General features: G+C 50.1%; 1 protein-coding gene across 1 annotated transcript in view; it reads left to right on the forward strand.

Moving 5' to 3' along the window:
* Nucleotides 1–12,048, forward strand: part of XYLT1 (xylosyltransferase 1) — a gene marked incomplete at its 5' end in the record, with an annotated part of 297,678 nt that overhangs the window by 271,018 nt on the left and 14,612 nt on the right. Inside the window, 2 exons of the mRNA XM_035022356.1 lie at nucleotides 3,610–3,872; nucleotides 10,045–10,240. Coding sequence (XP_034878247.1) covers nucleotides 3,610–3,872; nucleotides 10,045–10,240 — 459 coding nt within the window. The remainder of the gene's footprint in view (nucleotides 1–3,609; nucleotides 3,873–10,044; nucleotides 10,241–12,048) is intronic.

A 12,048-nucleotide genomic window follows, 5' to 3' on the forward strand; every position in this document is an offset into this window, starting at 1 on the left:
AGGAGGAAGAGGGGGTAGACACACTGGTGCTGTCACAGTATCTCTGCGCGGCCTGGCCATTTATGGTTCTGGGGAGAGCAGAGGGCAAGGGGTGATCAGTGCTCCACCCGCTTCCGTGAGCCCGAGGATGCCTTGGCCCCCAGACCTGTTCAGGATGGCAGCCTCTTTCCATCCCCTGTGAGTGTCCCTCCTGCTCCCTCTAGGCCAGCACCCTGAGGCTCTTCCTCCTCTCCCCCTCCACCATGCCCTCGCCCCTGCTGCCAAGAGCACAGACAGAACGCCCCAGAATGGCTAAGCACATGGCTCTGAGGTCACGAGAGCCACCACGTGGAGCTAGTATGCTTCTTCCCCAAGCACGAGCCCAGAGGGCGGGCGGGAACCACAGTGCAGGTGGGTAACCCAGGCTGAGGTGCCCCCACCAACTCGCTGGGGCACGTAACAAAACCGCCCAGGGGAGGGCGCAGATGGAGCTTCCGGTCTCTGAGCCTGGCTCCTCTCCTTGGCATGTGGTCCCCAGACCATCCCCATCAGCCTTGCCAGGAAGCTTGTAAGAAGTACAGAATCTCCGCCGCTGCCCCCCGCGTACTAGGTCAGAATCCGCATATAAATAAGATTCCCCAGGTGACTGGGGGGCTCCTTATGTTTGAGAAGCTCAGGGGTGGGGATCCGTTCTGTCCCAGGCTGTGTGCCAGGCCCTTTGTGGACGTTGGCTTCCTTGGGGTAGGCATCATCCCCGTTGTGCATGGGGAAACTGAGGCACAGAGGGGCGAACTTTCTTGTCTGTGGACACACAGTGGAGTGGTAGGCCTGGGGGTCCCTCCCAGGTGCTTCCAGTTACAGACCTGGGCTTTTTCCACTAGACCCCGTGGCCACCCTGGTTTTGTGTCTACATGGGTGCAGAGCACACAGCAGGTGGCATTTCGTTATTCGGGTTCCCTCCGGGCGCCGACCTGACATCTCGCACCCCGGTCAGCGGTTGCTGCAATAAGTATTTCTTTAGGCCTGTTTTTGGAGGCAGATGAAGAGCTACCTAGGGACCTCCTCAAACCCATGTTAATTTAGGTATGAACTTGGGTGACATTTAACGCTTTTGTCCACTCAAAAAGGATCCGCTGAGCAGAAAGAGGGTTGTGGGTTGTGGGGGGCGGGGGGGTAGTATTTGACCTATTCAAAAGGAAAAAAAAAGGATTCCCACTTTTGTAGAGGACCAATTGTTGCCAACCCTCGAGGCAAAGGACCGTCATCGTTGAGAGCAAGCAGCCGCGCTGCTCCTGGGCGGGGCAGCCTTCGTGTTCCAGCCCCAGCCTCCTGGGGGCATCGTGGTCTCTGGTAAAAACAGGCCAACACGGAGGCCTCGCACATGCTCACAGCTGTTTCTTTCACAGTAAACAAAGATCCAGAATATCCCCCAATATCTAGACTCAAGAAACTGCTGCCTGTAAGGAACTCAGAGTTCTTGTTCGAAGAAGAGTGGTAAATCTAGAAACATGCCCTTTTAGAAGATCCAGCTGGGAATAGAGAATCACAGGCAGAGACCGGAGGCTGCCTGGCCCCCGAGTCCACTTCTCTTGCCCCAGAACATGAAGATCTAGAAGCTTCTTGTTGCAGGCTTCAGGGGGTAGTGACAATAGATCATAATAGCAGATGATCCTGTGTGCCAGACTCTATGCTAAGTACCTCTAGGATTATACCCATTTCAAGGATGAAGAAGCTGAGGCCCTGGGTGATTTCCCCAAAGACCTATATAGCTGGAAAGTAGCAGAGTAAGGATTTGAACCCAAGTGGTCTGACTCTTTTCAGCGCTACTGTAAGGGAACTGAACTGACCCTCCACCACAAAGAGGGCCAGAATATTATTAATATTATCCACAGACCACCACAGGGTTCATAAAGCAGGGAAGCGAGAGGATGTTCAGAATAATACCAAGGATGTTTGTTTGCTCAGTTAGCAGCTCAATCCTAGGATGATGCAGTATTTGAGTCCTCAGATCTGGGTTCGAATCCTGCGGATGTGTGAGTCTGTATATATCACTTCCCCTTTCTGAGCTCAGCTTCCTTATACATAAAATGGGGGTCATCATGCCTGCTTTGCAGAGTTGATTGAAGGATTCGAGGTGGTGACGTGAACGCAGTGCTCTGCAGAGTGTGTGCTCAGCGGTTTTTATTGTCATTAGTACTGTTACTAATCCACTGCACTGACAACAGTACCAGACCCAGTTGAAGGTCCGTAATAGCACTAGACCCTAAGCTCCTCAAGCGAGGGGCTGTGCTTTCATTGTTCCCATAGCCCTAGACCGGGGTCAGCCAACTACGGCCCCTGGGCCAAATCTTGCTTTTGTAAGTACAGGTTTTTGGAAAATAGCCACAGCCATTCATTGGCCAAGGCTGTGCTTACTATGTGGCTGCTTCACTGGACACCAGCAGAGCTGAGTAGCAGAGTAAGGATTATCTTGCTGTGTGACCTTAGATAAGTCCCTTTCCCTCTCTGGGCCTCTGTTTCCTTGAAAACTTGGTTTACATAAGTGGTCTTCATGATCACCTAGGAAACTTTTTTGGTTACGGATTCCTAAACCTCATCTCCAGAGATGTTGACACTGTAGGTCTGGGGAAGGACTCCAGAAACTGAATTTTTTTTTTTTTTTTTTTTAAAGAGGGAAGTGGGGGAGGGCCAGAGGGAGAAGGAGAGAGAGACTCTTAAGCAGGCTCCATGTGCAGTGCAGAGCCCAACACAGGGCTCGATCTCACAACCTTGAGATCATGACCGGAACCGAAATCAAGAGTCGGACACTTAACGGACTGAGCCACCCAGGCGCCCCCAGAATCTGGACTTTTTTAAAGCTATTCAGTTGGCAGTGGTGTGCAGCCCCGGTTCCGGTGTCACATTCTCTTCAAACCTCAGCAAACGAATCCCCTCAAAAATCTGTTAAGAATGTAGATTCCTAAGCCCCCCTCGCAGAGACTCCGACCAGTACCTCTGGGCTGTTCCTTGTGAGTCTGTAAATCACTGGCAATGCCCAGGAGGCAACAGGGAGTGGTGGGGACTGAGGTGAGCGGAAGCGTCTGTGCATATCTACAGGGAGAGCTGCCCTTCAGCTTTAGGAGGTCGTTCCCTTCTGGGAACATGGGCCTGGGGTTGCCAGGTCTATTTCTGCTTAAAGGGAAGCCAAAAGTTGTTTCTGTGAACTCTGGTACCTTTTAACTACTGCCAGCTAATTCAATTTTAAAACATTCTGCTGGACAACTAAAATATACCTGCAGGCTGTATTTGTCCCGGACCTCCAGCTAAATGATTTTTGAGATCCATCTCCGCTATAAACATCCAGGATGTCATTTATTTAACGGACATTTAAATGATGCTGACTATGTGCCCATCATTGCTTTAAATGCTCTGCAAATATTAACTCATTCATTCCTGACACACTTCTTCTTATCTCCATGTTACAGATGAGGAAACTGAGGATAGAGAGATTAGTAAGTGTCAGAGCTGGGATCGGGATCCAGACAGGCTGGCTGCAGAGCCCTGCTCCTAAAACCCCCACCCCGCTTGCTGACGTTGCTCTTTTTATTCTCTTCCCCGCCCCGCCCCGCCCCGCCCCGCCCGGGAGCACAGCAGACTGCCAGGCCCACCTTCTTTGCCCGAAAATTCGAAGCTGTGGTGAATCAGGAAATCATCGGGCAGCTGGACTATTACCTGTACGGGAACTACCCTGCGGGCACCCCGGGCCTCCGATCCTACTGGGAGAACGTGTACGATGAGCCGGACGGTACCCACAGCCTGAGCGACGTGGCGCTCACCTTGTATCACTCCTTCGCCCGCCAGGGCCTCCGAAGGGCCGAGTCGTCACTGCACGTGGAAGGGGAGAATAGCTGCCGGTGAGTCCGTGGGCGGGCAGGCAGGGGGAGGGCGGGGAGGGGCGCACAGCACCGGAAGGACTGTGGGGTGGGGTGGGGACCGCGCGCTTCTCCGCGTCTCCCCTGACCTAAAAAGCAACCGAACCATCCCCATGGCCCGAGTTCATCTGCTCTAAGCCGCGGTCCCACAACTATTTTTGCAGAACACCACGTCTTCTCTTTACCTAATTATGTCCTGGCGGCGCACCCGTTCTTTATGCGAAGTCTGTGTATCTTAGAAGGAAGCTTTATGTCCCCACATTAAATAGGCATGTTTGCCTTACACGGAAGGGAACCATGGAAATACGTACTTTTGTTTGTTTAATTCTTCTTACAGAAGATGTCAAGTAGATACGAAATAGTAGAGTGCAACCCCATACCCCCATCACCCAGTTCTAGTGATTTCTAGCTCCGGGCCAAGGCGATTTCCTCTTGGCTTTTGCCCACTTACCCCTCCTCCCAGATCAATTTGAATGAAGCAAAGCCCAGACTCTCATCTGAGCCATGAGTATTTTAATAGGTATCTCTGAAAAATAAAGGCTCTTTTTTAAAACACAAACATACTATGGTTGGCACACCTAAAAATATCACCGAAAACATCGTTAAAATGCAGACCTATTATTTAAGACGTTCAGGGATCCCTTAGAATCATCTCGGCCCCCTTGGTACCAGTTGACACTTCAAGAAAGAGTGTTCTAGAATATATGGAAAGAAGAGGGGAAAGTAGGAGAGCAATTCACCACCGCCCCCCGCCACCTTCCCTAAGCCAACCAGCTTTGTCATTTTGTGTGCCTTTTCTTCCCTACCAGCAATATGCATTGCAGATATTTACATAATTGCAGTAAGAATTTGGAATCCTGTTTTTCATTTGGCATTATAATATTAGCCCCGTTTTGCCCATGCTCTTCTGCAGCTTCCCTAATGATAATGATCTTCTTTAATGCCCACAAGGATTCCATTGAGTAGAAATTCCAGAGTTTGCCTCATCCAGTCCTTTCCTGTTGCATTGTCAGTAATGGACCATTGTAAATAACGTTCTGATGACTGTCTTTGTGCAAAAGCCTTTTTTCTTTCCTTCCCTTTTCTGATTATTTCCTTAGGATGGATTCCCAGAAGTGCCTCTAATCACTCTCCTTCTCTTTCTTGTTTTCCGTTCTCCTCTTCATCCCACCTCCCTCTTTCAACTACAAAGAGAAACCTTTTTTTTTGAACCACAAACTGTCTACACTGAGGCCTCCCCTGGTGTCCCTCCTTGCCCCGCTCTTCCCTCTTCTGGAGAGCGGAAGAAGGAGAAGGGAAGAGGAACCATTTTGTTCCCTAAAAGCCTGAAAACGTGGCAAAGTGTCCTCCCGGTGTCTGGCACATAGCCAGCTGGGCTACAGGGCTGCAGCAAGCCAGCTTCCATTCATTCTCTTCTCCTGGCCTCAGACTTCCCTCTCCTCTCTCGGCAAGTTCTAGTCTGGTTTGAAGGGAGACCAGGGTGGGTTAGGAACCCAGGACTGTACTTACTACCTGCTGACCTTGGACAAGCCATTAACTTCTCTGTGCCTCAGTTCCCTCATCTGTAAGATGGGTACACTAATAATAAGCCTCGTAGCATAAGCTGGTGCGAGTTTTAACGGAGACCATCTTCAAACACTACCTTATGAGTTATGTATTACTGTTATTATTATCCATGTTTTAACAGCGTTTTACATGCTAAGTGCTCACTAAGTGCGCATGTCACTCTGGATGTCTCAGTTGCTTGCTGTTACCATGAAGCTGCCACAAGCAGTCAACAGTGAGCTGGGTGTGGGAGCTGCACGCTCCCTAACCGGTGGTATGAACTGCTCCTTGACTGTCCGTGGTTCCCTTTGCTCGGCACGTTCCCTTGCACAGCCCACCCTTGCCCAGTCTTTGAAGGTCAGCTCCAGTGCCACATCCTCTGCGAAGCTTCTCAGGGGCTCCCCCTCCCAAGCTGAAAGTAGCTCAGACTTCCCTCCAGCACTCTCATGGTGGATAGCTGCGGTGCCAGGGGTCAAGGTCATCCACGAGTGTCTTTCCCCTCCTGCTAGCCTGGGACAGAATCTTTGCCTGCAGAGCCATTGCGCCCATCATTGTAGGAAACACAGTGCCCAACGCTTTGGAGGTGAATGTTGTTCAAGAAGAGTTGTAGTCCCAGACTTCATGGAATTTATAAGGCAAATGACCATATATAGGAAATTCCAAAAGACACCCCCAATTCATTTAGGGTTGTTGAGATTTTTCTCCTGGTATTTGTTTTGGGATAAAACAAGCCATCAAGTTGCCTGGGGCCTGGAATCCTTTGGCTTCTACCTCATTTTTTATTATAGTAGAGCCATTGTGCCTTGCTGTGGGCAAAGTGGATGTATTTATGGATATGCTCCTGCAAATAAATCAGGATAAAGGACCCTTATCCCAAAAGGCAAAAGAGAGTGAATTCCTGCCCCTGGGGTGTCTGGGGAAATAGCAAGTGAAAACTTTATTTCAGGAGCCTCATTTCCTCTGGGCATTTCATGCAAATTGTCTTTCCAGTCTATAGTATAACTTTTCATAGAAATAATGTCTATTGATTTGTTTCCTCGTTATAAAATAACACATGTTCAGTGCGGAAATTTTTGAAATGGCAGACTGAGAGAACAAAAAAAAAAAATCAAGTTTGCTTTCGAGCCACCATCCAGAGATAAGACTGTCAGTATTTTAATACAGGTACTCAAACTCAAATGCTGTCCGGGAACAGGTGGGTGGCAGGTGGCGTTGCTCACCCCTGTAGGGTGGGCTGACCGTACCAGTCTGGAGCCCCCATGGGCCCTCGTTCTGAGCTCCAGCACATTCTTGCCCTAAGGGAATTAATAGGCTTGAAGTTGCCAACACGTCTCCTGATTTTTCAAGAGAAATTAGAAATCCAGATTTTTCTGTGAATCTGATTTTTTCAGTGCCCACATTATTTTAAGTAAGAAAGACACCTTTGGGCCAAGTGGATGCATCTGTGGTGGCCTTTAGGTTATATCGTATCACAGCTAATCAAAACTACCTCTCGTCTTTATTTTAATGGTTTAAGTACCGTATCCAGTCAAGAGGAGGTATCAAAGGACTTTGTATTCAGTCCTGGGTGACCTGTGCCCTACATGCACTTTAGAAGCAAAAGGTTCAAGAGAAAATCTTTCTAGAATTTTCACCCAATCAACATGTATTGATTGAGCATCTGCCACGTGTCACTGGGCGCTCAGCCATGACCTAGACAGACCAGACCTCTGAGTTCAAGGCTTTCCCATTCTAGTGTCAAGACAGTACCTAAGCACATGTAAAGAGAAACAAAAGATCAATAAGAGTAAAGGCTTTGCTGAGGATGAAGGTAAAGCCATTTGGTAGCAATGAGTTGGTGATGTAAGATTCAGTGGTCAAGGAAGAACTCCGTGGGATGGTAACATTTATGCAGAATGGCAATACAGAGCCAGACACGCAATGGAAAAGGAGAAGAGCATTCCCAGCAAAAAGAATATCCTGTGCAAAGGCCCTGTGCAAAGGAGAAGAGCATCTCCAGCAAAGAGAATATCCTGTGCAAAAGCTAAATGAGCTTTTAGCATGTTCAGGAATCCAAAATAAAAGCCACGTGGCTAGAAGGTGGGAGTTTGAGGCAAAGGGAAACAAAACAAGGCTAGAGAAAAGAGGCAGGACTTTGTAGACCAGGTTGGGTGTTTAGATTTTATCACAAGCATGAAGCAAACCACTTGTGGTATTTAAGCAGTGGACAGTGGACATGGCTACTAGGAATAGGTGACAGTAGACAAAGAAATAGGAAGGGACAAGTAAGGAAGCTCCTGGAAAGGTCCAGGTGAGGCACAGTGGTGGCTTGGACCAGGATTCTGGCAGTGCATAAGGAGAAGAGAGGATGGATGCAGGTGGTGACAACAGGATTTCTTGACAGAAGGTGAGGGAAAGCAAGCCATCAGAGCCTTAACTCCTGGGTTTCTAGAATGCTTGACCTTGGCTCATTTACTTGACCCCTTAACAGCACCCAGTACAACTGACCACTCCCTTCTGGAACTGCTTTCTTGTTTTGACTCCCATGACAAGCTCTCCTGCTTTTTGTCCACCTGCACTGACCCCACCCACCTTACAGAACAAACAGCGACAGGGTATCTATCGCAACGATGCTGTGTAACAAGCCTCGAATCAGAGTTTTGGATAAGAATCCACACAGTGCCCAAGTTGGTGGGTCAGCTGGGCAGCGTCCAGTCTCCACTGGCTTCTCCTGCATCTGCAGCCAGCTGCAGGTCAGGGGCGGGGGGTCCTCTGCATTCTTGGCTGAGAATCGTCACCGCATCTAGGATGGCTTCGGCTGGGACAACTGGGGTGGCTTGTTCTCCAGCGGGCTAACTCACGCATGCTCTCTCAGTAGTCACAGAAGAGCCAGAAAGTCAAATAGAAATGGGCAAGGCTTCTGGAGGCCGTGGCTCAGAACCCGCGTGACTCCCCTTCCGCCAATTCTGCAGATTTGAGAGGGAGAGCGAGACTGCCTCAGTGGCGCATGGAGACATGTAGAGTGAGGTGGAAAACAGCGTGGGGACGGGAGAGGGGAAGACCCGGGGACATGAATGCAGGCCACCGCAAGACCCTTCCAGAACTCTTACCTGCGCTGTCCACCGTTGCCACCAGCCACAAGCCGGCACTTCAGGCTTAAATTAACTAAAATTTCAGTTGCTCAGTCACACTAGCCTCATCTCAAGTGCTCAGGAGCCACGAGGAGTCAGCAGGGGCTGGTCGCTCCTGGATGGGACGGCACAGATGGTAGAAGGTTCTGCAGCACAGTCCAGGGATGGGAGGGGAGGGTTGTCGGCTCCCAGTGTCCAGCCCTGAAGCAGGTTTGCGTGAGCCACAAATGCCCAGCGAGCAGTCCCAAGACAAGCGCAGGCTTTTTCTTCTCAGAGCCCGGGAGGTATCCGGATAACTAGGCAGTGACGCTGGGAGCTGCGTACACCCAGGCAGGCGGCTCCCCTCACCATCATCATTGGACACAAAGACGCCCGCTCCTGACTGGAACCAGAGGGAAGGAAGGCCAAGGGGGACAGGGATTTGTGGGACGCTGTCCCCGAGGGGCCACCAGCACCCGCTGAGTGCTGTGCCATTTACACCCTGCCGAAGCCGGCAGCTTTTATTCACACGTAGGAAGGACAAAGTGCGGGGCTGTCCACAACCTTCCCCTCTTGGCTCCCCGCCTCCTCGGGGTGATCTCTGCTTAGCTTCCCTGCCCCTTTCAGCCAGCGAGACTTGGAATATCAAAGGCATGTATCTTCACGAGCTACCTATTTGTGTGTGTGTGTGTGTGTGTGTGTATGTATGTATGTATCTCAAATGGGCAATAAATTTTAAGGATAAGATCCAGTGCTGTGGGTGAGGACAGTGGGAGCATAAATCAGTACAACCTTTCTGATAAAGGTGGACAGCAGACCTGAGAGCCTGTTGGAGACAACATAGAAGGAGAGATGTCCCCCAAAATAGTTTTGTTCAGAGATGTTTAAGGCAGCATTGTTCAGAATGGCCAAAAAAAAAAAAAAGTTAAGCATCCAGTGATGAACTTGCTCTATGAAATATGTCATTGCACACTGTGGAGTAGTGTGTGTGCCCACACACAAAAATCATGTTTTCAGAGACATTTCAAAGGCATGTGATAATGCTCGGGAAATACTATGAAGCAAAAAACAGGATATAACCAGTATGTATGTTATGATCCCAGGCATGTAAGATTTATGCAAATATATGCATAGAAAATCAGGCTGAGAGGAAATCCATCACTATGGCATCACTGGCCCACCATTGGCCCTTCCTAGTACCTGGCACTGGAGGATCAATAAGTATCTGTGAGCTGACATCCTCTATGGGAAGCAACATCAGAAGTAATAATTTTTATTTTCTTTATTGTGCTTTTGTACAGTCAGCGGTTTTACATTGATAATCAGCCAGGAAGTCATTGGGGGTGACTGAGATCTGAGATGCACAGGGAGCAGCTTTCGGGGATGGTGCAAAGGGCCTGTGGTCAGCACTAGATAAAACAGGGCCTGCTGTGGGGACGGGGCAGCGCGCTGTGTTGTGAGCCTGCGCGCCTCGGGCCCTGCCCCCTGAGCTCATGTGAGACTGTGTGTGTGTGTTCCAGGTACTACCCGATGGGCCACCCAGCATCTGTCCACCTCTACTTCCTTGCGGACCGCTTCCAGGGCTTTCTGATCAAGCATCACGCCACCAATCTGGCCGTGAGCAAACTGGAGACCCTGGAGACGTGGGTGATGCCAAAGAAGGTCTTCAAGATTGCAAGCCCGCCCAGTGACTTCGGGAGGCTCCAGTTTTCCGAGGTGGGAGGCCGCGCTTTCATGGTCTTTTCCAGCTGTTCTGCTGGGTTCTGTTGGTCAGTCTGATGTTTGGCGATGGAAATGGGGGGAAGGGGACTTGGGGAGCCCCAAAGATAGCACCCCTGTGCCTAGAGAGGCTCCTCCAGCCCCGAACACGGGAACCGGGATCTTAAACAGGGCTGGGGGGAGAGAGACGGAGGGCGGCCGGGATCAGCGGGCCGAACCAACCTGGAGCTGTGATCTGTTTTTTACAGTAGACTCTGTATTCCTCTTCAATTTTCATCCCAGCCAGTGATTCCTGACCTCTACTGGTCATAGACCGTGACAGACGAGTTTCCTAATGAAGCAATGGCATTAGTCCCCTTTTACAGGTCAGAGAGCTGAGGCCTATGGAGGGCCAGGGATTTTTCTGGATCACAGCTAGGAAGTGGAAGAGCTCAAATTAAGCCCGGGTCTCTGTGGCCACAAATCTCATGCTTCATGGTGCTTCTGTCTCCCTAGTTCCTAGTGCCGGGGTTTATTCAGATCAGTCATTGGATGAAATGAGTGGATGGATGGATAGGTGGGCAGGCAGGTGGGCCAGTGGTTAGACAGATGGACGGGTGCATGGATCCATAGGATGCAATTTTATTTTTTTGCCCAGCACCACCCTTGTCACATTAGCCCTACCTGCAGACCTGGTCTGGCCTTTTGGCAGGTGCCGGTCCTGCTGCCTAAAATACTTTGCCTCACATTTCCACAGGGCTAGCTTTTTTTTTTTTTTTTTTTTTTTGGCTATTCTGATCTAAATCTAAATGGTGTACCCTCTGAGAAGCCCTCCCTGCCCACCCATGTGCACAAGAGCTCCATTCTCCACTTGACACATACCTATTTTACTGTTTTTGTAGCATTTACCATTCAAAATCATCTCGTTGATTTCTCTAATCACTTGTCAACTGTCCCCGAGAAAGCTGGGACCATGTCCCTCTTGCTCACTGCCGTGTTCCCTGCACATGGCATCTGGAGATGCCGAATATGATTTCTGAATGGAGTGCACGCACTTGGGGGCAGGGGAGATGCTGCAGAAGGGAAGCACGATCCAGCTTAATGAGGGCTGGCCCACACCAACCTCCAGTACCCGATTTCTGCCTTCCCCATCTCTGCAAGAAGCTAAAGGAGGTGATTAATCCCCGGAGTTCAGCATTCCCCATGAGTGTGGCTGCTGGGTTAGGGATGAAGAGTCTGGTTTTAGAATACGGAGTATTCTCGAAGTATTCTTAAAAGGGCTGGGAGTTGGGGGGTTTTGGGGGGGAGTATCTCACCTGCTTATACGGTCCATGCCAGTCCCTTCCCAGCTACCCATGGCCCCACCTGGCCCATCTATGCCCTACGGACTGGGGTTTCTTGTGAAGCCACCATTTTCAATTAAGGATCCAAATGGATTGGCTGGATCCAAGCTGCCATGGGAGCCGCCTCCATAAATTACTAGCGTCAGGGGGCAGTTAAAACACTGCCCCAGTTGGATTCTGCACTGGGGGCCCAGGCGGCCAGTTGAAGACATTAATGTCCCATTAACGAGATGGATGCCTGGCGGCTGGGCTGTCCCTGTTGATGAGCCAGCCGTTGGGTCACGGGGCACTTCTGGCAGTGACAGATGAGGGTGGCCACTCTGTGCCTAGTGATTTGTGAGGGTTCCTACTGTAGGGCTGGTAACTTTGATGTGAGAACCACCCAGATCTCTGGCAGAGTAACAGTGTGTGATGCAGGGAGCCCCGAAGTTTATAGTCTGTACTTTTTTCTGAAGTCCTAATAGTTTTTAAGGCAAACCAGGA

The sequence above is a fragment of the Mirounga leonina genome, unplaced genomic scaffold (genome assembly GCF_011800145.1).
Source record: "Mirounga leonina isolate KUSES-001 unplaced genomic scaffold, KU_Mleo_1.0 Mir_175, whole genome shotgun sequence".
In the NCBI taxonomy this organism is placed as follows: Eukaryota; Metazoa; Chordata; class Mammalia; order Carnivora; family Phocidae; genus Mirounga; species Mirounga leonina.